General features: G+C 26.1%; 1 protein-coding gene across 3 annotated transcripts; it reads left to right on the forward strand.

The window, feature by feature from the left end:
• The first annotated feature begins 1,632 nt into the window (after positions 1–1,632).
• LOC113559349 (sodium-dependent noradrenaline transporter-like) lies at positions 1,633–25,789 on the forward strand. Of its 3 annotated transcripts, none has more exons than XM_026965053.1 (15): positions 1,633–1,774; positions 16,018–16,470; positions 16,557–16,814; positions 16,876–17,010; positions 18,974–19,298; positions 21,840–21,967; positions 22,115–22,254; positions 22,331–22,434; positions 22,549–22,673; positions 22,787–22,899; positions 23,064–23,204; positions 23,302–23,401; positions 23,480–23,580; positions 24,798–24,965; positions 25,065–25,789. In XM_026965053.1, the coding sequence occupies exons 2-15, from the start codon at positions 16,032–16,034 to the stop codon at positions 25,164–25,166; spliced, it is 2,379 nt and encodes a 792-aa protein (XP_026820854.1). In that variant the 5' UTR covers positions 1,633–1,774; positions 16,018–16,031; the 3' UTR covers positions 25,167–25,789. The 3 variants fall into 3 exon arrangements, with proteins under 3 accessions (XP_026820854.1, XP_026820856.1, XP_026820855.1); XM_026965055.1 differs by lacking the exon at positions 1,633–1,774 and adding an exon at positions 10,618–10,738; XM_026965054.1 differs by lacking the exon at positions 1,633–1,774 and having other exon boundaries at positions 15,906–16,470.
• Positions 25,790–26,956: the final 1,167 nt, after the last annotated feature.

The following is a 26,956-nucleotide window of genomic DNA, read 5'->3' on the forward strand; positions in this document are numbered from 1 at the left end:
CAATACTTATTTAAATTCTCAAATAATTTAAATATAATTATATATACTTACCGGCTACGAGACAGATTATATTTGTTAAAAATTATTGGTATTGTTCTATAAGCCACGTATAATCATACCTACTATAAAAGTATTTAGGTAGATAGTGTTCTAAGTAGGTATAATAGGTATATAGACTATGTAGTATACTGTAAAATACAAATCAGAAACATATGGTTTTCATTTATTTTTTCAAGTTTAATTTGTATAAAAGTAACCAATATTAGAAATCGTAGTATCTTATTATATAAAACGTAATAATAATTATAAAATTAAAACTATGTTAATTTTATTCAAGTGACTGTAAAAAGCAATATGTCATTAAATCAATCAAGGCTGGATGAGTTTTCATAGAAGTGGGTCTTAAGTCTTAAATGATTTAATATCGAAAAATGAAACTTATTTTTAAAAAGCTCTTCAAAAAGTTAATAATTTTACATATTGTTTGAAAATGAAAAAAAATTCTGGACGAGGTTAATATGCTGTACGCTTTATATAAAACTAAATATGTTAAATTTTTCATCGGGTATAAAAACAGTTATTTTTTATGAAAAAATTATTTATTTTTATATTATGATTTCAAGAGCGGAAAACAGTATCAAAGGATTTTAGTACATCATAATATGTCGCATTGCAACTCCAATATTTGATGTATTTTTTATCATGTGCTTTATTGCACAGCAAATAATTATTCAACAATAATACAGAACAATATTATTAGGTAAGATTTCAAAATATTTTGTTTTTTTTATATAAGTTATGATATTTTCTGTGTTTTTTAATATTTTATTTTCTTATAAAAAAAAAATTAACGCTTTTTTAAAAATAAAACATTCGAATTATTATACATTTATTAGACATTTTAAACATTTTTTATTGTTCATAATGATTAATGATGTATAGTAAAAAGTACATCATTGAACAAATGATCAACAATAGATTTATTTATAGACATACATTTATTTTATTTTGTAAAACCTGTACATACAATGATAATATTTTATTTTAGTTATAGTTATAGTTTCTTTCATTCTAAAAAAGTATAACGTTTAAAACCTGTTGTATTTGATTTATAATATTATTGTTTTATGGCTACATACGCTGTACGTGGTTGAAGTGTAAACATCCACTTAAAAATGATTGGTATAATAATCCAGAGAATAAGCAGCCAGAGTTTAAGTACAGACTGTAGATTTAATTTGCATTATTAAACTCGATGGATATTAGAAAAATAAAATAAAATTATAAATTGAAAACAAATTAAGATTTAATAAATAGTATAGACACTACAAACACATGTGTTTACACTACTTATTGTACACTCTTATACACTCTAATATATCGTATATTCAAATAAAATGTATGAAATCTTTCTAATTTTTTTACAAGTAAATATTGCTAATTAAGTCGTATTGAATATGCATGTTTTATTACAAGAATTTTTTTGGCGATTTTTCACCGAGAATTTCCAGAAAGTAGGTGAGAGTCGTTATAGGTGGTGGCGCGTTTTTTCGCTCCTTCGATGTTAGGGGCGCAAAGTAAACTTGGTTGCTATTGGGTGTCTGGGTGTTCTTTCTGTCGCCGTAACTCGTATGGGGCGGTCGTCTCTGGAATAATGCACTTTAATAGTAGATTTAACAGTAATAGTGCTTTTTAACTTTGATTAATATACATTTAAAAGGTAAATCATTATATCATACTATATCATTGTGACGTATTCATAACCTCCAACTAGGTAAGTTATTAAAATATATAAAGCAATTATTTTGATTTTTTAACATGATTAAACATAACATGAATAACTCTTATGTCAATTAATATTTCTTTTTCAATGTTTTAATTATTTGTAAATAATAAACCACCAATTTGTTATTAAAACAATAATTGGTTCTTCATTAAATAATATATAGCTTAGATATATAGTTACTCGATTAAATATTTTATTTATTGTTTGAAGCTATAATATTTTAATTGTTGAAACATGTTGTTAAATACTTGTTAATTTATCGCATTCACGTTTGAAATATGAAATAATTATTTTCACCAAACTAAGAATTTTATATTCTGATAAAGTTTTTGAAGTAACTTTTTTTTCAAGGTGTACGTAAACGAATAAAAAGTGCATCAAAAATTTTATTGGTACTTTAAATATTTTTCAAGCAATTTTATGCAATTTTATTAAATTGCAAAAAATTAATTATAAAATGTATTTAAATTTAACAATAATTAATAAATTATTTTTTTATTAAACAACAATTAAAAAATCATATAGGAATACAAATTTCTGCAAATTATTATTTTTGAAAACAATGAAAATTTTAGCTTAACGTTATACTGTTAGGTTAGGTTTTACATAATTGTATAGGTATTATTTTTTAATTTATAATTTCAATTAAATTAAAAATACTTAAGGAAATATCAGTTAACAAGATGAGTGGATATTTAAAATAATATCTACAAACCACACTCTATCTACAAGTGACAGTATCTATATTAATTTTTAAAATATTTTTATATACAATTGTATATAAAATTGTGCATTTTTCGTAACTTAACTGTCTAATTTTTAGAAATAAGAAAATAAACATATCTGTGTTCGTTAAATTATTTTTTTAACGATATGATTTAATGTAACCTGCCTAGTTGTATCATGTATTTGGCCATTAAGCTATTAATATTCAAGGCAATGGACTAATAAATAATAATATTAATATTTTAATTTTCTGTGTTAAGAAATTATTAAATAAAAACAAAAATGTTCCCAATTTTACAAAGCGAATATTATACATAAAACTATAAGACGTTATGTTAATTTAATATTCATATTTTCTATGTATAAGGTATTTATAGAATTAAGAAGTTCTTATTTATACAAATTCATACACAATGTGTTAAACGTTTTACTTTGTTTTATAGTTAAAGTTTCACTAATAATAAGCTCAACATCAAAGCTGGTATTTGAATCTAATAATATCTACAAGGTCCCGGGAAAATGCTTTTAATTCGATAATAATTTAAGCTACGAGAAAAAAAATCTAAAAATTCCATAATCGGTGTAAAGCACTTTTTTCTTTTTGAACTTACATCGGCGTTAGATGCCTAAATAATAGGTTTTTACTGTTATATTTTGTTTTTAAAATTAATAGTTTACATTTTACCTCGACTACCTATGTAGCCATATTACTTATCAGCTATTCGTAGTTTATCACCGATTTCTAAAAGTACGTCTCGTTATTGAAGTTTTCGATTTATAATTTTTCAAAGCTAACTAGGCAATTCTAACCAGGTATGGGCGGGAAAGGTCGAATAAAAAAAAAAGACTGTACCGTTGGGTACCTATACTTTTACGACAAGTCACAACGACGTTATAAAATATAAAAATAATGCATATTGTTTATGTTATATTAACGTTTAAATCATAACGAAGGGTCGTCGTTTTCATATTATTATATATTAGTGCGTACTGCGTAACTATGTATTACGTCTACATAATAATATACATATATTATATGATAATATGGGTATATTATTAATAATTTCAGCACCGTATATAGCGCAATATCATATTATAATATTATATATACCTACTACACATGTTGATGTTATGGCAAACGGTTTTTTTTCTTTCTTTTTTTATTTTTACCGCTGCCAAGCGATGATATTGTTTTGTCTCTTATACACGCGCGTTCCGCCGCGATTATCAGAACACACAGCTACACTCTGCCGTGCACGTAATATGTTGTTACCGAGTATTGGTTTATATTTTAATTATATACCTATATATAGATTATGTTTGAAATGTGCCCCACGGCGATTTTCGATTATGAACACTGCCAGTGATTGCTGGTCGGCTTATGTCACAAACGTGAATAATATTCGCCCGCGCCATAAACCTATAGATATATGTATATATATATATATATATTGATACGCGTGTAGCACTGCGCCATATCCCACGTGCGAATATATCTGTGTATGTAAAAACGGCGTATAGGTTTACCTGCAGCAATCGGCACTATAGTGTTTGTATATAATATGCGCGTTTTACTACTAAAAAACCCACACCAAGAGACGCGTACAACATAATATGACATAATATTAATTCGCGTTTTATCGTATATGCCACGGTGATGGGCATAAGTGGGTATTATAACAATATCGTGATTTACGCAGCTATACGCTACACTATATATATATATATATATATATATATAATGAATAGATATACAGAGATAGGTATAGGTATATATAGGCGTATACTCATTCGCGCAAGGTGCGCAATTAAAATAAAATATAATAAAAATAAATAAAATATGTAAAAATAATCACAACGATGACAATAAAAATAACAACAATATTAATAATAGAAAAACGATTTGTCAACACCCCGGGCCGCGTGATGTGTGTTGTGTTTGATCAATATAATATATAATATGGTATATAACATTATTATTATTATAATAATATGCACCACACATATTGTATAGGGAGTATATAGTCGGTGGTACACGGGTGACAATTTAATGCGAAACGATTTCGATGACGACGACGATGATAATAATAATAATAATAATAATATGTTCTTAAATACACACGTCAAAATGATGCTCGCGCGTATATATTATAATATAATATAATATACGAATGCCGCGGCCTACTGAAAGTACTCGCCGCGGGCTGATGCGTACACATATTATATAGGACATAGGTATACCCATCATATACCGGCACGTGGCGTAAATGTATTATATACGATCCTTTACACCGGCTTCATAATAATAGTAATAATATACACGACACCGATACATGTACCGCGCAGTTCGTAGTGTTTGATGTTTAAAAAAAAAAAATAATGAAAAAAAGATATATTTTTATGTTTCATTTTATGAGATTCGCGTTTAACATACAGGATGATTCACTCCCTTTTTCCTTTAGTGTTTCAGCTATTCGAAATTTGATTTTTCGATTTTTCGATTTTTCGAATTTTTAAATATACTATATAAGATTACAATTATTGAGATTTTTTGTACTACTTAAGTTAGAGTGCCTTGTGAAAATACAAACTTCTGTTTTTAAAATGAAAACCATTCCTTCTATTTTTACTGTTATTTACTTAATTTTTTGAATATTGACACATCAAAATCAAAATATAAACTGGTAGATTTTGAGTTTCTTAATTGTGTGTACTTACAGAAGGTAATAGGTTCATTATAATGAGTTAGGAATAAGATTCGAGGTCTACGGTGATTTGAAAATTTTAGCAATTAATTTTAATCAACTATTATAATTTTTAAAAATAGTTCAAGTTTATAATAAACACTATATCCAACTTTATATCTGTTTTATACTTATGTAAAACCATTATTAAATAATTATCTTTAACATTTTATATATATGTGTACTAGAAAAACTACTAGTTAAAATTTTCATAAAAAAATTATTCACTAAATTATTTATGGTAACCTAAAGAGGAGGGTTTTCATTTAAAAACCAAAGTATCACTACAGCATAGCTCTTAAGTAGTAAAAAATCTTAAAAATTTGAAAATATGTCGTTTAAGTATATTTAAACATTCCAATAATCAAAGTTTGAATAAATTCGTTATAAAATATAAAAATGGGGATGTACATATTTGGTAATCACCCTGTGTATATCCAGTAATAGATACTGCTACAGAGGTCTCATTATTATAATAAACGACTAATTTTGACAAAAAAAATATGTATTGGCAATCGAATGTACACACTATACATATATACTATATTGTACGACTATGTATGTAATTATAATAAGTAATATCTTTATATAGTGATCGGATCAATACAATAGTTTATAAACGCTGTACTACTATACCTCAAATGATTATCATCGTATTATAGTATTATACTTATCTGATTTCATTAATGGTTTTTTTTTCTAATCTTTTTGTGTATTTACATTAATGACAATTTTTCCGTTTTTTTCCACGAATTAGAATATTATTATTGTTAAAAACAATAAATAATTTACTTCAATTTCATCTTTGCAATAATTATTATAATTTTGTACGACGATGTATAATATTTTAAATATTATAATATTGTGTCGACATGTATCGTTAAAAGTGTACAATATGTCAATATGCATTAATTATTAATTAAAAATATTATCGATAGTATTTGTAAATAGTTAGCATAATATGCATAGTAGGTTCAACAACAAACCAAACAAAAAGTTTAAAAGTTATCAGTTAAGACCTCGATTATTGTGGATTGGCAAACATTACTGAATAGTAGAATTAAAGTACAATAGTTATAGTCTGCAATACTATATTATATTTGTATTTAATATTATTATCTTATATGATTATGATAAGGTTACAGAGGAATACTAAACTTTAGATTGTTGTATTATTGATTTACCTACAGTACAAATAATATATATATAATTTTTTTTTTGTTATCATATTTTTAAATATTTCTTTAAAGTATTTGTAGTCATTGATATGAGGATAAAACATATATTGCATAACAATGATATACTTACATACTCGTATTTGCAACTACCATTATATTATCCACTATGTTCATACTAGTTTATACAATTAACTTGAAAATCGCTGTTCATAATTTTTTTTTTTGCAGGAATAGATCACTAGGTAGACACTTACATAAATTAAATGTTTTTTTTTTTTTTAACAAATTCTAGAAACTAAAGTCTGTGAATACGATGGATTTATCAGTTTAAAATTAATTTAATATGGTACTAATGACTATAGTTTTGAACTGAAGTGTGATTACTACATCCCCGTTTAAATAAATAAACATTTTCCCAGAAGCGCCATTTCCATTTTTATCATAGTAGAGCAATTAGTAGTATTTAATAGATTATCAGTTTAAAAATAATTATATAATATAATATTATATTATATGTATATACTGTATATTGTATATGTATAGAATTTTTAACTTTGTTAAGTTGGGTCATTTTCTGTAGTCTGCTTTATCCAAGTCCCAATTGATAATATATTTGGATTTTTGTATTACCTTATTATATAAACAGTTTTTTGTGCATGTGCCATGTAGTCTAAATTACTAAATATTACAGTATGTATTAATTATTTATTACTTTATTAGATTACTAACAATTTATAAAGTATTGTAAGCAATTTAAAATTTTAAAATGCGTTTTAAATTATAGAAATAGATTATTTATCGTAAATTTAGTAATCAGATTTAAATTCTAAAAAGTGTATACATCCTACATAAATGACTGCATTTAGACTATTTAGTCATACATAAATATATTACTATTATTACTTTACATTAAATTAACTGTTAGCTACTTATTACAATGATTGCCCACGAATAAAAATAATAATATCATTTTTTTTTTATCCTTTTACATCTATTGTTTTGGATGATTATTCATACAATTCTATTCTTTCTTTGCATAATAACTGCATGTTTATAGATAAAATATTTTTATATTATAATGTAATTTAGAATTGCTTATTAGTTTTTTTTTGTATTGTTTGTAAATAAGCTACAAGGTTATTAGATAACATTGTATTTAAATTTAGATTAATTTGATAAGATTTAAAAAATGGTCTGATTGTTTTAAACAGATTTCCTAGAATGTGAAATTCGTTTCTTGCTTTTATAAAATTTGGACAGCGGACAACAAAATATGTTTGACTGTAATTATTTGTACATTGTTTATTTGGAAAATATAGTTCAGTCTTTAACATCCGGTATCCATTTGAGATTTTCGGGTGACTAATTCAATTGTTTAGTAAAAATCCTTATACGAGTCATACGTGATGATCTCTGTGTTTACAGTTATATTTTATGTTTGTTGTATCATGTAAAATTGCTTGTTCTCATTGCTCTGATATACAAAGTACCAACTACCAATGTATAACCACTGATAACTTACTTTTGTCAACTTCGTATATCTGTATAATTCTATGAATATGGCACTTACCATATGTATTTGTGCAATAGACCATCGAATTGTAGTCGTTCAAAAACTTGCTTCATTACTTGTATCGTGAATTTGATTTAAAACATTTAACGGGCTATGCGCTTCGACGACTTTATTAATAATAAGTATTATGGTATGTCGACAGTGATTCATTATCACGTTTAAAATTATTGTTGACTGTTGATTGATTGACCAGTGTCTGTCAGAACTTTAACGACGCCAATTGATATCTTTTGCGTTAACTAGAAAGTTTTCTTTATTATTTCATACGAATATAACTGTGCATACAAGATTGCATGCATAAATCGCTGTTGTGTAAGTATGATAAACATTCGTATTATATATAAAATTTAAATGAACGAATTAATAAACAAATCAAAATAATAAAACAATTTAAATTCCTTCTCAAAATATTATTCTATAATAAGTAAAAGGTCTTATTAGGATTATGTTTACAAGAATTAATTGTAACATAGATTTAAATCTAAATAAAATGCTAAAGTACGATATTTTAAAATGTCTGCTTGATTATACAGGTATACTAAAAATAATAAGATTCATAATTTTATTGAAACATTAATAAGTAAACATTGAAATTGTAAGTAAAATATTAAGATAAAAGTTATTTATTTCCAATAAAGTATTATATTTTGTCTAAAAAAATGTAAAGCAGAATTTTAGCTTTAGTTAAGGTAAATACGTTATGTAATTTTTGATAACAAATAATTTAAATAGTTTGGTCACAGGTTAAACAATCAAATACCTACTTGTACAAATTGACTAAGTAGATATTTATTGTCCACTTTGTCTTATGAGTTATGTACTTATGTTCATTCCTTTTTGTTCTTATAATAACAAATTTATTTAAATTCTAAAATGTTGGAACTTTGAAATAAGTACTATACTTATAAAGATCATATTTTCAAATATTTGGTTATTTTAAGCCATTCAATAAATAATATCCTGTGTCGATACAAAAATTTTTTTCAAACTGTAAACATACTTATTTATTGTAAATTATTAGCTAGATAAACATTTTGAAAACGTTGACGTATCTAAATCGAATATCGAAATTTAAAATTGATTTCTAAGTAATTAAAATTTGTTTACTAAGAATGATAGTCCATAATAATGGATTTACATAAAATATAAAATAAATGCAATAGATTTTAATACAGTTCTCGGACAATACTTATAAGTGATAAAATTGTAATAAATCAATATTAATTAGCATAATTTTCAAATCATCATAGCCCTCATATTTTTAAATTCATTTTCATGGACTATTAGGTATTCTTAGTATTTAAAGCTTAATTATTCATAAACTACATGTTTTAATTTTTATTTTTTACATCAATAAATACAAAAAAAGCAAGTCCGTAATAATTTATAATGAAAAAGGGCGATTCTTATTCGAAAACAAAGAAGTTTATATCGCCATACAGGACAAAAATTAAAAATAATAAAATATATTCATTAAATATACTTAAAAATTTCAAAAAGTTTTTAATAAATTAATTATTGTAAAAAAAATTGGAGTTAATAATATTTGGTTAATTACTTATATATTATAAATATATTATATAACAATCATATTGAACTTTGCTTCATTAAATATTTGTAGGTAATCATAATGGTTTGCCTAAGTTCTTTATATTTTAAAATTATATAATTATTCGAGTAAAGGTAACTTTATTACAATGAAATCCGATAGATAAACTTAAAAAAATTGTTTTAAAAAAAATTATATTTATGAAGTTTATTATGTTAAATTGATAAATTTTATTTATTGATTACCTATATTGTTTTAATATAATTTGTGGATTATTGGATCAACGATAAGTCAACAGTAACTTAGATTCAATCAAATTGATATAAATTAGTATGATAAAACTAATAAAAGTATAAAATATATGTAGATTCTATATAATTTTACACGTGGAAATGCATTACAAAAATTAAACTTTTTAATTCAATATCCATTATGAATTCGGTATATCTTAACTTGATTAATTTTTAGAGAAACAATACATTTTTCCTTTAAAAAATTATGAAAATAATATTTTTACTCTTTATACTATCTATATAGTATATTATACACAATTCATAAAATATTAATATGTAATGATATTTGGTAGTATATATTCCTATTTAATTCCTAATAGATATTAATTCATGAGTTTTTATAAATTTCTAGGGAGTTTTTTAAAGTTTGATTCATGACATACTAATTAATAAATTAATAAACTATATACGTCTCTTGGAATTTAATCGTAATAATTTATTCATCTATAAATTTGGTTCTACATTTCTTCGATTTACTATCAAAGTTTTAAAGGAAAATAAATGTTTATTTATTTTACATCAATGTGAATTTTCAAAAACAAAATTGTTATATTTATAGTCATAATATGTACCTATGTTCTGTATTATAATGAAAATTGAAAGTAGGCTACTAAATAATGTACTACACAATCAGTTAATTCGTAGCCGAAGGTTCTTTTATTGAAATTTTATTTCTATATATTAAATTTTGAGAACACAAGGGATATTTTATAATGATGTATGTTTTTAATGTTTTTATTTATTTTTTTATCTTTGCTATCAAGTTTTGGGACTGAAAATTTGTTTCAACCTTCAACATTAAGAGGGTGTTTCTGTTAAAAAGTGATCTACAGAATTGGTATAGTGAGAGGAGAGATCAAAAATGTCGTAGAACTATACTCACGCCTTCGTAAGTAATTCAGCGTTATTGATTTAATACAGTTATATTCGATGTTTATAACGTACCTAAAATAGATAACCTAATTAAAAAAATATTAATGATAGTATAAAATATAAATAAAATCATTGTTACATCTTACATGCCTGTGTATAGTATAAAATATCTTTAGAAATATCACCAGATACATTATAGTTATATTCAAAATCATCTTTTCGTATAAAATGATTTATCATAGAATTTAAATCTAACCCGTTAGTTACGCAATGGCCAGGTTTAACATACTTAAAAACTACTAATATTAGTAATATTACTACTAAGTATACAAGAGTAAGTTCTTAATTTTGTTAAAATTCCATCTTAGAGATCATACGGAAATAATAGTGTTTTTGTTCATAGTATAATTTGTTTTTATCGAGATTGTTTTCTCATGTTTAATAAATAATGTATGTACAATTAAAATACGATAATAGTGTTGCATAAAAATGCACGTTGAGTATATAACTTCTGTACTTTTGTAGTTAAAAAATTATTTGTCGTTTTTTTTTTTAATTATCTGCAGTGTAATAATAAAAATGACGTGATATTTAAGATGATGTCAGCGAACTGTTTTTCTTTGTTTAGACCACGTGTAGCATGGACAAAACACATTAATGCAAAATTTCTTTTTTTTTATATATATATTTTTGAGTAAACTTAAAGTAAAATCATCCACAGCAAAAATTATAAATTAAAATTTTTTATGAGGGCGTGACAGTGTGACATATTGTTTGTCTCAATATTGTCTTAAAACAATTTATTATCTATTTAAATTTATAAATTTTTTTTCAAGTCGAATTTAAAGTCAAATAATAATAAAATACCGTTTACTCAAACTCTCAAAAATATTATCCTGTATACATTTTGTAACTGGAGATTTAATTCTAAGTTAACTCAAACATAAAGATGATTTTACATGAATGCATTTTGCGTATGTTGCGTGAGGGTCTGAGAGAAAAACAACTATTGCGTTGACGATTGACATCCATTTAAAAAAAAAGGCGAAAAATATTATTTGCTATAATCTTCGGTGAAAATTAATTTTTTAAAAAAGAGCCATTTATAAGATTTTTGGAATGAGAAGATTTTGTACAATATTCTACTGTTTAATTCGATTTTTTATAAGTTTTGGTTCTATGATTTATATAGTTTCGGGTGATCACTTTTTCGTCAAAATCAACTTTTCCATTTACTGCCAATACAATAATATATATTTCTCTTTTCCGTCATAACAAATTTCAGTTTTTATATTTTAGTAACCCCTTATAATGGAAACATGTGAAGTTATTGATAATTGGCAATGATTTTTAAATAAAAAAATAATTAGGTAATCGAATATAAATTAAATATATTAAAAAAAAAACATTAAATAATCTTTAATTGTATACATAGAATATAGTAAAATACCAACTTAAAAAAAAGAAAAATAAGTAATACTTACATTATTGCATACTTGTATATAGGATACTGTATATAATATTATTACAAAAATCAAATCAAAATTATGTCTGTAGGTTATACAAAATCAAGTAAAAAAATTAATAATCTTGATTTTAAATTAATTTAAAATTATATTTTATTATAAATCTTATTATTTTTTATACCTAGTTATACGCTATGGATTTTACAAACATATATCGATCTATTTCAACCCTTTTATATTGATCAATTAAACTGGTTTTTATTGTTGCTTTAAAATTTGGTTTCACGGTGTTTTTGGATTAACGGTGCTCCTCAGTTTGTAATTAACGTCAGTTTGCACTTCTTTGATTAAAAAATTTAACCATTGTAAAATGATTGAAATAGTGAACAACGATAAAAACTATTTTTAATATTTGCATGAAATGACTAACATGCTGTGCGTGTAAGTTCAGAAGTTGCAAGTGCCCATAGTTTTGAAGGATAAACACAATCTTCAGAAATATATGTTTCTACAAAATAGTCAGCAATTTTTATAGTCTTTCGTCAATCAGACATTCGCTCATAAAATCGTCGACGAAACAATCACTTACGTCTTCTGGATTTAAAAATAATAAGCCAAATATGTTGTGTAACTACTTACTAATCTCAGATGACTCATTTTTGTGTACATTCGGATAAGCTTGTATTTTGTAATACCGAGATTGGGTTTAACGAAACCGATGTAATGAAATATTAGTTTGTGGCCACATTTTAAAAATTGCATTAAGTATAGCCTTTCCAAAGTTAACAGTTACTTTAGGAGAAGAAAAAAATTAACCATAAGTCTTTGTACTTTTTGCTTATTGCACGAAATATATAAATATACGTTTGTATACATTTTTTTTAGTAATAAGCAAAAAACTAATGGAATGTAATAACCATTAAAATAACAATAAATCGAAAAAAATTGTAAAAAAATACCGAACGCAATAATCGAAAGTTCCATCCATTTAAAATAATTAGAATACCATAAAATGACAAAATGTTGATAAAAATCTAAGTTTTGTTTCAAATGAAAATATTATTATATTTTTTTCGTCATTAATCAATAAAAAGTTTTCATTTTGTTTGATTTTCATATAAATTAAATTAAGTACATTATGGCGTTATGGCTAATATGAGCAACGGCTAGTATTAGTATATTAGATTTTGATATATAATTTTGCGTCGGTTTTTATAGATAATTTTGTTGATTATACTTATATCCGAAATAGTAATATCTGTCGGATTACAATTTTGTGCGATTTCAGTTAGAATATTTTTTATTGATCTTGTATTTACATATTCAATAACTTTTACATACTGCAGTATTTATCACTAAACTTATGCTTCTTTAATGTTTTACTAGAATATTTATCATGATTGTGCTGTGACGTATTTGTATGGTTAACAATTGTAATATTTTTATTTGCATAGATTTTTGCTGTACAGTTCTTAATTTTAGGTATACTACTAACAAATATTTTTTTTATTACACAAACCAATTCAAAATTAAAAAAATATTTAAAATCAACTGTTTTTTTACCACGATTACTATCAATTATATTTTCCATTATGCTGAATGTACTCTTTTCTCATGAACTTCAATGCAAACTAAAATATATATTATTAATTATTATATATACTGGCGGAAAATGGTGGCACCAATAGTTTCAATTAGAATGTTTGTAGACTTGTAGTGGGTAGGTAAACTAACCTACTATTTTCTATATTAACTAATAATGTTATAAATGTTGTTAGCTTTAAGAACTATTTTATATAAGATTATCAAACATTAATTATGATTGTTTACATTGAATAAAATGATAAAAAGAAAATTATATAATTTGTTTAATGTGTTACATGTCAATGTTTAATGTGTTTAAAGACCAATGATTAATTAAATAGTTATTTGATACTTTTATAATATATAAACTTTATTAGTAGTTACACATAATATAATATAAAATAATTGTAAAAATTATGCATAACACATTAATAAATAGATAGGTATAATATATTATATATTTATACTATTTAGTATTGCGATATTGAATATTATTGAATATTGGTATGTGAAATTTATAGCTATACCTAGGCATTTTTAATATTACTCAGCTGTCTCATACGTATTATAATATACCTTAACTATATTAAAATGAATTTATTATTAATTTTATTGCTTTTTGTGCACATAATATATTCATTTATGCACATTACACATTACTGATTCTGCACGGAACCAAAAATATATATCGGTTGAACAATATTTAGGGCAGTAAATAATTAATACTTATATTCTGCAGCTATTTTTGACAGATTAAGACGGATAAAATACACATTGTACATAGATAAAGCACAATTTTTCAAATTTCTCAATAAAAATGATAAATATTTAAAAATAAAGTATGACCTACTATATAACCTATATATAATAAAGGCTCTGTTTTCATAAATATTCTTGACTATTTTTGGTTAATTTTTCCGAATCATTGCTTTTAGTTACTAACACTCTCGCCTCAGTGGTTCATACAACCCTTTTATCTCATGTTTTTTTTTTAAATTATTATACTCAGGCTAAAAACCAATATAGATGGATACAACGTTAATTGTTATGTACAAAGGTGCTTAGCACATTTATATGCCACATATTTTACTTTTTTTGGATGTCAGTAGTTGATACTATTATAGTATAATATCAAATACAAGCGCCATACGAATGTAAAATTTATTTCTAAATTTATTTGCATTGAGTATTTTTTCTGTAGCATATATATATATATATATACATAAATTATTACACCATTATAGTAGTGGTTATTGTATATGAGACACGGCGACTTCGATATCATCGGTTGACATCGTTGATGATGGTATATGCGTATTTAATATAAAACGTCGCCGGTCCTCGCGTTAACCCGTCGGCATAAAAATGCCAAGGACGTCGTCGCCGAGAGGGAACATATACGGTACCACATTATAGTTAGTAGAGAAAGCACTAATAATATATAGCACTCTCATATAGTATAGAAGTACGGTTTCTGTGACGGGAGGGTGTAAGAAGTATATATGAAGTATATTGAGGAATATATATATATATATATATATATATATATATCATGAACGTATAGAGGGGAATGGACGGTAATCATCATTGGTGATGATTCGTGCACGTTTAGGTATTTGACTTGCCCGTGCAGCTCATGCCGCCGCCGCATTCTTCTACTTATTTTTTCCTTCCTCTGGCCTCTCCCTTTCAACTTTTGTCCCCGCGTATCACCCTCAGAGCCAATATGCCTCGTTGAACAATCATTAGCGACCGCCGAGAAGCAATAAACGCCGACGGTGTCTCCTCGAATCACTTATAAGTGTGTGTGTGTGTGTGTGTGTGTGTGTGTGTGTGGCCGCGTGCCCGAGTGTGCGTATTTGTGTAAAAGGTATATAGCGTGTGCCGCACATACCTTTTAAGGGATATCGATAGAAGCGGAATGGGATATCCCTCTACTCATATCTGCGACGATCGGGGTTGTGGAATCTCGGGAATCCGTCGCCGCCGACGACGACCGGAATAATAAAATTTAAAAAATATTTAAGACATATTACTCTCTGTCATCAGTTCGACCCCTGTAAAGGAAGCATGATGTTCTCGTGCACCTCCATTATTAAATTATAATACGATCGTCAGTGTTCTCAGCGTCGATTCTCGCTCGTCTATCCCGTGAAAATACCATTATCCCTTCGTGATTAATGTGCATATTGTCGCCCTATATTTTACATATTAAATTTTTTTTTTTAATGTTTAATTATTTAAGATACAACATCAAGTATGACTAGTATTGCAGCAAAGACATCAGCAATGTTCAACAACGGCGTGACCAGCGTCGAAGTTGTGGACAGCGATAACGAAGATATTGGCGTTGAAAGGAGTGGTATTAAAAAGTTATGGGTTCCTACAGTAAACAAATTTCGACAATTTTTCAAATCGTCTCCGAATACTATGATGAGTAATAATAAACGCCATTGGCGCAAGCGTCATAATAAGGAAGACACTGAGAACGATCAGTACTATGACCAGGACGACGAACAAGACGATTATAGTGATAAGCAGGAACTACACCAACAGGTTGATGATAGAAATGGTAGTAAAAGTCATGATATAGAAGAAGACGATGATGACGATGAAGAGGACCAAGACGAAGATAGACAAGTACGAAAGAAAATGCTCAGAAAACAAAATAAAAAAGAGGTAGAAGTAAAAAAAAAAAGTAAGTATTTTTAAAATGATAAACATTTATATTTAACCTAATATTTCAAAACAAAAATTTTAATTATTTTAATCTAATTCATTTAGAAAATACTGAAATACGGTTATTACTGGCTAAATCATCAGATGATGCTAAAAAGAACCCAAAAATAATTTCGGAATCTACCGCTGTAGTATCAATAGTGGACGAAGTAGTTTGTAAAGAAAATCTAAACACTAATATCAATGATGCCGAAAGAGAAACTTGGGAAAGGAATGCAGATTTTTTGCTATCTATTATTGGTTTTGCAGTAGACTTGGCAAATATTTGGCGATTTCCATATCTTTGTTACAGAAACGGCGGAGGTTAGAAAATAAAAATGATTTAATTATTTTAATAATTTTATTACTAATTATTGTGTTACAGGAGCATTTTTAATACCGTACTTTTTAATGTTGATATTTGGCGCGGTTCCCCTATTTTACATGGAACTCATATTAGGCCAATACAATAGACAGGGACCAATAAGTGTGTGGAAGAATGTATGTCCTCTTTTTAAAGGTAAATTTAAAGTAAATTAATGCTTGAAACAGGTAAAAACAGTTCTGATAATTAAAATAAAACGGTACAATGATAAAAAATATTTTTTTATTATTTATATGGAAATAATGTTTATAAGATACTTATTTAATATCTTACCCGTAAAAATAAATATATTTAAAAAAAAGTGGCTTACTATTTTTTAATATACATTTTGTCAGTTTTCAAAGGTATTTTAATTTTTAAACAAGTTATTAGCGATTTAATATTTTAGTATAATAAATACTCATAATTTGCTTAAAAATCAAAATACCGTAAAAAGCCAACGAGAGGTAATATTTGAGAATAGGTAAAGTTTTTCTAAAATTAAAAATAACACAACATTAGTTTTATTACGAGTTAATTTGTTATAATATACGTTTGTAAAACAAAGACAACACATGTAGCATTTTCGGTTATAACATCAAAATATCAAAAGAAAAAAATATAAACTGTTTATAGTTAAAATAAATTAATAAGATACGTATATTCCAATGTATTACATTGATTAATTTGTAATTACAATTATTTAACTTAGTGATTAAGTATTGTTACTTTTGTAATATAATTTTATAATTTGATTGTTCAACAGCCTAAAACTTTTCTAATGAAACTCTATACAATACATTTAGATGTAGTCATAACGTATTTTACTAATAATGTTGTAAATATTATGAATTGAGGTTTGTCAGGATATTCTAAATATTCATTATTTTAGATTATCTAGAAACTTTTCTTCAGAAAAGTTTTAATTGATTTGAATAAATATTACAAATTGTCATTATCGTTTACTACAATACATTTTAATAATAAATTATTTTTGATGTGGTATTTCCTATAGAAAACTCATATAAGTTAAAATATTGTATTAAAAAAGGCCGATTTGAGTATTTTAAAAGGTAAATAAATGGTACACATTTCGCCTTACTTTTTTTATTTTGTGGAATGAAAATTTTTTTTTACCGAATAGGGGAATGAAAAATACTAAAACTGACTTGAACTCTAATCAGAATATATTATAATTTATAATAGATAATAAAAAGGAGTTATAAACTGTTATATTATAAATTCCAAACCATAATGGGTAATAATGAGTCATAGTAATACGGCAAGGTGCTATAATATACACAATCAAATGTTTAATGTTGAAATTATATTTTGTTATTCAATGTGCAAATTACTCATAAATTGTATTTAAACACTAAATATAAAATGACTTTCAAGTATCTATCTATTATTTTGCTCTAAAAAAAAAAGAAGAATTTTCTCCCGTTAGCCGCACCTAGGTATGTATAATTTATTGTAGCGTTCGCTATTAAAAGCAAATTAAAAGTACATATAACTTTACCATAAAAATAATATCCTTGTGTTCGTACTTTCGACAGAGATAACAGAGAAATTTTTTAATATTATATCTTTAATTTTAAAGTAACATAATTTATTTCTATAGAGTAATTACTAATTTGTTATCTAGCATCTAGAGATCGTTGAAGATAATGTACGTAACTCAGTTAAAACGATAAAAATATATTAAAGTATTCTTGTAAAACATTTTTATTAATAATTTATGTTATTTACATCTAATTTTTAGATTCTGAACAAATTAACTATGATATTTTTTGTTAGATAAACAGTATTTTACTACCTATGCGTATTGATTGGGCTTTCAATTATACCAGAAACTTTATTTTATGGTAGTAAAAATTGTACTATATTTTTATTCGTATTAATCTATTTCCCATAATCACGTAGTCATTTAACATATTATGCATGCAGTGTACTTAATAGTTACCGGAACTAAATCTTTTTATTTTTCAAAAAAAAAGCCTTAAAAATATAATTGATATTTTTGTACCATTGTTTTTTGGTTTGTTTAAATAAAAAAAAATATATACATTATTTAAATGTCTTGAATAAAAATATTAATTTAAAAATTGTATCTTAGGAGTTGGATTTTGTGCTGTGCTAGTTGCGTTTTATGTATCATTTTACTATAACGTTATTATTGGCTGGTCGCTGTATTTTTTGGCAATGAGTACAACCAGTAGCTCGGGACAGTTGCCATGGGTGCACTGTAACAATACCTGGAATACAGACTTGTGCGTTGAACAGAAAGACGATTGGGGATCGGTCTATAACCAATCATATCATGTTCATAATTACCTACCCAGAATGCACGCAAATGGGACTTTACTGCCGATGTCCGATGGTATTTCAGCTACAGGCAGTAATTTCAACAACCAGAGTTCACCAGCGGCTGAATATTTCCAGTAATAAAAATTTCAATAATATATTTATTTCAGTTTTTTATCCATTTATATTACATAAAACGGCCCGTTATCAGCCTAGATATTGCATTAACGATACATGTAAAAGACGTATATTATAATATTTTCAGACCTATTTCCTACCATTACCATAAATTGTACATACCAATATACGATTATATTAAACTCGATACTTTATGTAGGTTATGTGTGTCTAAAACTGTTAAAATATTATTTGTTCAAACAACAGTCACTACTTTACCGATTAAGAAAGGTTATACGTAACTTTATATAGAATTTGTTTATTCAGCCCAAATTAACTTTTCAAAGTCTAAAACGCAACTATATCAACTTAATTTGTATTTAATTCCAAATGACTAAATATAGTATGTTTAATATTAACGAAAGTTAATAATCTCTAAAATTTAGTCAGTTTTTCCCCAAATCGTGTAATTGTTTAAAAAGCATAAGACGCAGCATTCAAGCGATGATTCTATTTAACGCCAAAACACGCTCAAAATCTGATATTTAAATCTGTTTAATAATTTATTCACCAAATAAATATTCTTTAGTCAGTCTGATTAACTAGGTATCTGTTAGGATATTTTTTCTAAATCATGAAATACACAAACTTCACAAACTATTGTATTCAAATTATATTCAACATAATTTTATAGGTACGTTCGAATCGTCTTTATAGTAGTTATTTATAAAAACCATCGTTAAACCTAATTAATGTTATTTGATACGAAGGTTTTTTCATATCAGTTCCTATATATTCATATGACACTATTATCAAATTATTTTTGAATTTTCAAAATTTAATGAAACAGTAGAGGAGTATTGTTTAAACTACTAGACAGGTTTTCGATTTATAGCTACGAAACGAGAAAATTGTTTTAATTTAGTTAGTTTACTGTGGGATTGTTACGGTACAATAACGCGTCACATGTGTTGACGTATTTCCAAGCGAACGAATTTGAGTCATAGAATATATGAAAATCTAGAAATTAAAATGAAAAAAAAACTAATATTTTAAATGCATGCGTTTATAGTGAAATATCATCATTGAATAAATAAACAAATGGTATAGGGTATGCATCGTTCGATGGAATACTTGCAGATGCATTAAAAGTTTTAAATACTCCACAAATTACAAATTCTAAGAATAAGTAATCGAGGTCGAATATAATTGTATGAGTTACTTATAGGAATTTGGAACCAATTTTAGAATGTAGAGTCTCATAAAGTCTGAAGTTTTAAAAGTCGTATTATTTACATAATGCTTTTTTATAGAAACAGAATAAATAAAAAAATATGCATATAATTCAATTTACCCATAAATTACAGATCATATAAAAGAATGAAATATATTTTTAAAACAATTTCAATTTTAAGGTAAGTATGTGAAGCTATTTTGTTTTAAAATCTTTCCAACACTGATATCTGATATATTGTAATTGGCAATATTTTCTCTAGGGTTGACGAATTTATTTTAAACGTTAGTTGTGCTACTTTTTTTTACACTGCAGATTTCATATACTTATAGGATAAATAGATGTTCAATGATTTAATACAATATTTTCGGATTCTATACGTTAATATCGTTTTATATATAAATTAAATATTATATAACCTGAAATATTATTATAGTTAAATTTAAAATGATATAAAATACCATTTTTATTAAAGTTGTATCTGGAAGTATTGAAAAACGGTTGCGGATTTATTAAATTTCATGGTTCTAAATTTAAGATATTTTCAGCTTATGATTTTAATTTTAAGCATGTAATTTTCAATAATAAGTCGGTAATATTTTTTACGAAAATTTTGATTTGTGATTTCTAGATTATCTGTAATTTTTTAACCTTATATTCATATTTGTAATTGATAAATGATAATGCGATCACTTATAATTAAATAATGATATGCAAAAAAATGTCCCCGCTAAATGAAATAAAATAAGTTTATAATTATATGTAGCTTACGTATAAAAACAATTTTTCCATTTGCAATATGTAAAAATTATTAACATAATAAAATAATATCCTCGCTCAATGTTTAATACACGTGAAGAATATAAACCTATCGCCTCATATTACATATAAATATAATAATTTCCATCAGATCTTCACACACGCACATATATTACATTATCGATTGTCTAATATGGAAATTTGAGATTCATACACATCAGTAAAGATATCCACGTGTAGAATATAGATCATTTTTCTGTACGCCTATTCTCGATTGGCGATTATACGTGTTACAACTCACACGTTAGGTCAACCGTCAACACGTGTTACGTCAGATTCTCCTCTTAAGTCTTCGTCTCTGTATAATAGATAGTCGCCATTACAGTAAATTACTTGCACAAATCGGCGGTTATTAATTAAAATACTTAATTTTCGATTTAAACATAATATATATATGTATAGATAATACGTTGAATTTAATACGTTCTTGAATGCCGATCTGTGTTTTGCCCGTCGTATGTCTATATCGTATCATAATAAATAAATATAAATATTTTATTTTTCAAAGCCGTGGCGTGCTTGGCATGAGCGACGGTCTCAACGAACTGGGATATCCAAAATGGCAACTGGCGTTGTGCGTGTTCATCGTGTACGTTATGCTGTACTTGAGCTTGTTCAAAGGTGTCAAGTCGTCCGGTAAGTAATTCTAGACGCAATAAAATATTAAGCAACTCGAATGATGACCAACCATTTTTACCTCATACTCGATCACGGGTATCGGTCGACACATAATATTGTGTTATTTTGAAATTTGAATAAATATTGTTATATATACATTTTCAGGAATCGTCGTTTGGGGCACGGCCACGCTACCGTATTTAGTATTGACAATCTTGTTGATTAGAGGTCTCATGTTGCCTGGTTCGCTAACCGGCATAACCTATTATTTACAGCCCGAATTGTACCGCCTTTTAGATACACAAGTAACATTTGAATATTTACTCCGGTGGAAACATGTTTAGGCGTGTCCTATATATGTGTTGATTGTTTTGCCGTCAGGTGTGGGTGGACGCAGCCGTTCAGATATTTTATTCGGTAGGAGCCGGGTTTGGGGTTCACTTGTCATACGCATCATACAACAATATAAAAAACAATTGTTACACGTACGTACACCTAAAATACTATAATAAATAAACGGACGAGTCCCGTCGGGGCGTATGCGTGTAAAATAATTGTACAATAATAAAATTGCATAAATTTCGTGTTTTCTCTGCTAGCGACTGCCTGATCACAACGGCCGTCAACTGCTTCACCAGTTTCTTTTCCGGTTTTGTTATATTCACTTATTTGGGTTTCATGTCGCACAAACAACATAAGCCCATAAGTTCGGTAGCTACTGAGGGTGAGTTATTATGACGCTTATTGACGTTTTTCGATTTGAAGCCGTATAGCGATGTCGTGTTACATACGTACTATATGGTGTTGTTAATATTATTGTCATCGCGATTTGTTTAGGTCCTGGTCTGGTGTTTCAAGTTTATCCCGAAGCTGTAGCAACGTTGCCCGGATCAAATATCTGGGCCATGTTGTTTTTCTTCATGTCCATCACGTTGGGCATTGATTCGGCGGTAAAATTTAAATATTTAATTTATCTATACCTTCGTAAAATAAATACACGTGACATTATAATGTTGTCAGACGGTAAATAGCTATATAAAACACCCGTAATTTTGTCGTTACGCATGATATACGTACATATGCGTATATATATATATATTTGTGTTTCGTTTAGATGGGTGGATTAGAATGCGTCATTACTGGGCTGATGGACGAATTTAGTGGCTTCTTTAAGAACCGTAAATGGCCACGCGAACGTTTCACGTTTGCAGTCATAGGTATATCGTTTTGCGTGGCTCTGATAAATGTGACACCGGTAAACTGTTATAACTATCATATTATTATAATGATTCAAAACGTCTATTATGTTTTACACGGACGATATTTTATACTCGCGTGTGCGTTTAATTTAGGGTGGCATTTATATGCTTCATTTGTTGGACACGTATGCTGCTGGTATATCTCTGCTGTGTTCGGCGTTATTTGAATGCATAGCCGTATCGTGGTTTTATGGTAAACACGCGTTTTAATAAATTAATCAATCATTTCTGGGATTAACGTTTTTCTATTATATCGACTATATTTATTTAGGTTTGGAGAAATTTTGCAACGACGTGGAAAGCATGATCGGCCACCGTCCCGGGTTATATTGGCGATTATGTTGGAAATTCGTCAGCCCAATGTTCATTATAGTGAGTTTAGAAAATATAATACAACGTTTAATATTCGTAGTGATTTTACAACACATACACGTAACTGTAGTTTAATTAATGTGTAAGCATTAGGTGTACATGTTGAATTCAGGAATCACTAATTAAAATAGTAACTATAGGGCTACAATAATTGTAAATGAGCAGTATAATATCGATTGGTTGGCACGTGAATATCAGAGCTGTGTTGTTCATTTGGCAAGCAATTCGATTACATTGCTAAATACTATACAAACAATTAAGTAAAGCACCTAAAGTATATTTGTTGACAGTTGTGTTTCAGAATTTCATAATAATTTATTACGCACTAAACAATAGAATTAAAAGGCTGAAATAAGTAAATTTAAATTGCAAGAAATACGTAATGAATTCGTTTTGCTCTGTACACGAAACTAAGAACGTAATATATTATGTATGATAAAATATAGTATTCTGATTGTGAACTTACATAGATGCACATAGTTTACATTAAGATGCTCAATCCGAACTCCATAAAAAATTATATAATATATTGTGTAATGTTTGATGATAGTATTAATTACTATTTAAATAGAATTGAGTATTTTTTAAATAAAACTACGTAATAACATTATTCATTACTTAATTTTAGCGGTGAATTTAAATAGTGACGATGTAGGCCATTGTACTTCCCCTGAAACATTATTTAATTCCTTTTAATAAGTAATTATTGAATTATAATATTATTCCATGTTTTAAAATTGTATTACAAAAATAAAATATAAGTATGCTTCCGTAAGAAGATGAAAACTATATTTTCATAAACATATTATTATTTGTATTATACGGGAGAAATGTACCTACAATTCAAAGAAATATTATAAAAACTACTACTTTTATACTGACTCAATTTAAAATTACATTAACTATAATTATAATAATTCACTATACTAGGTACGAAATAAAAAAAAAAATTAATAAAAAAAATAATATTTAATAATAATTGTTGAAAAAGCTAGGATTGAAAAACTGAGTTGAAACACTCTAAAGTAGATAATACTAGACAAATTCTCCTAAAATATACATTTTAAAACAAATAAAATATAACACGAATTTATTTATTTTTATAAATCCATAAAATTTTATAAAAATAATTAATTGAGAATAGTCACATAGGTTATTAAAACAATGTTAATAATAATAAAACATAATGTAAAAATCGCATGATCGTTATTTTTTAGGGTGTAGTGACTTTTGCTTTGATTGATCACAAACCGTTAAGCTACAATGGTTACGTATATCCAGAATGGGCTGAATGGTTAGGCTGGACCCTAGCCTTTTCGTCAATACTTATGATACCTGGTATGGCTATAGTGCAAATGTGCAGAGCAAGCGGTTCGTTTAAAAAGGTAAAATTTATATGATATAAATACGCATGTTGTATGACTATGTTTAATAATTTTTGTATTTATAAATTAAAACTACTTCATTGTTGTGGTTTAATATAGAGATTGGCTTATAACATCACGCCGTTGAATGAGCGTGAATCGATGGAAAAGAATAAAGGCGAATGTTCCAGATTTCGTCTAAAACACTGGCTCTATATATAGTATAACTGATCATTTAAATGTATTCAGGTTTTTTTTTTATATAAATTATAATTATATCGCTTTGTGTTTCGTTAATTAACAACACATTTCCGCTATTGGCTAATATAACGAAAAAATAAAAAACAAAACAAATTAGACAATAGTTAGGTAAGTATAATAATATACAATAATAATATTTTTAACAGAATTATAAATTATACACACAGATATAACTCGTTTTATAAATCTAATATTATAATAATTAGATGGAACGTATACGTACCTATAATAAACGTTTCGTTAATTGGTAGACTAATTTAAAACGAAAAATGACTTTTGGCACTAAGTATACGTACTTAGTAAGTAGTGTTTAATATTTTATATCATGTACAATTTCGCATTTGCAACAATATTATTATGTATCTATTATATTATTATGTTTATACATTTTTCAGTAAGTTCAATAATGTTTTAAATGTTGTTTTTAATGTTTGATAATGGATATTCTATCATTTATGAAACAGAATCTTACAACATTATTGGGCGCTCTGTATATTATATTGTTATGCAAAACTGCCAAGTTTGAAGTTATAAAACGTCATACTTAAATTTACTATCTAAATGTTTAAATTTATCAATATTATCAAAAATATAAAATAATAATCTTTATATTATCTCTATCTCTCTCTTTCTATACATATATATATATATAAATACTCAATTCAGGTAAATTATTTTTTGTACACTCAACAGATATATTACTAATCAATATTATAACTATTATTATACATGTATATTATGATATAATAATATTGTAATATTAGTAGTGTATAGTTAAAAAGATACGATATTGTCATTAGCAAAATATGCTACACATTAATACGCTGAACACGCGAACATACAAACACACATATACATAATATGCTTATATACATAAGGAAATGTATAAATCAATAATTGTGTCAAATTAACAGTACAATTATTATTTGTTACTCTGTTACTACCTATCTTTAATTAAAAATATTTAGATAAAGTGTATAAAATTAGGTATTTTATTAACCACTTTTATGTTTTTTATACCTATTAAATATGTAGGTACCTACGTTTAAAATATTCCACATTTCCATATCTCCATTATTATCTATTGATTGACTTAAGTGATCGAGTAAGACATGTAAAATTGTCTAAGTAACATAATATTTTTAATAAAATAATATTACATATTATATACTATATAAATACATATTAATAATTATGTAGGTCTTATACCAACAATGTATTAATTTTTCACAAAAATATTTTATCGTTATATTAACAACCATTAGTATTCCTATTTATGATACAATGATAGTCATACTATAACATGCCACTATATCTTACAGTAGTTTGTTTACTTTATAATTTCTAGGTATTTTAATTTATCGATTTTTTTTATTAATTTATATATTTTTTTTTTAATATTTAGCAGTTCATGTGTAGTCTATAAATCGTTAATGTCAAAAAACCTTATTTTTTATGATTAAACATTTTTTTTTTTTTACTATTGTCATAATTATTAGTTAATAAGTATTATTAAACAAATCAAGTTAAATAAGAATAATTGGAATAATTACATCTCTATAGTATATAACTAATAGAATATCTTATACAATATTTGTTGTTTACCACATAAAAGTTGTGTTATAAATATTTATGTAAAAATAATAACTTATTATTATAAATCAACCGTTATGTATAATTTATGAGTTACACTACTTAGCAGTTACCTATTTATATATTTACTGTTTGATATAATAATTTATAAGAACTTA

Source organism: Rhopalosiphum maidis, chromosome 3, assembly GCF_003676215.2.
Source record: "Rhopalosiphum maidis isolate BTI-1 chromosome 3, ASM367621v3, whole genome shotgun sequence".
Classification (NCBI taxonomy): Eukaryota; Metazoa; Arthropoda; class Insecta; order Hemiptera; family Aphididae; genus Rhopalosiphum; species Rhopalosiphum maidis.

Coding starts and splice junctions, on each gene's coding strand:
- LOC113559349 (XM_026965053.1), top strand. CDS start 16,032: ATGACTAGTATTGCAGCAAAGACATCAGCAATGTTCAACAACGGCGTG. Junction 22,435..22,548: donor ATAAAAAACAATTGTTACAC/GTACGTACACCT, acceptor TTTCTCTGCTAG/CGACTGCCTGATCACAACGG. Junction 23,581..24,797: donor TCAGCCCAATGTTCATTATA/GTGAGTTTAGAA, acceptor GTTATTTTTTAG/GGTGTAGTGACTTTTGCTTT.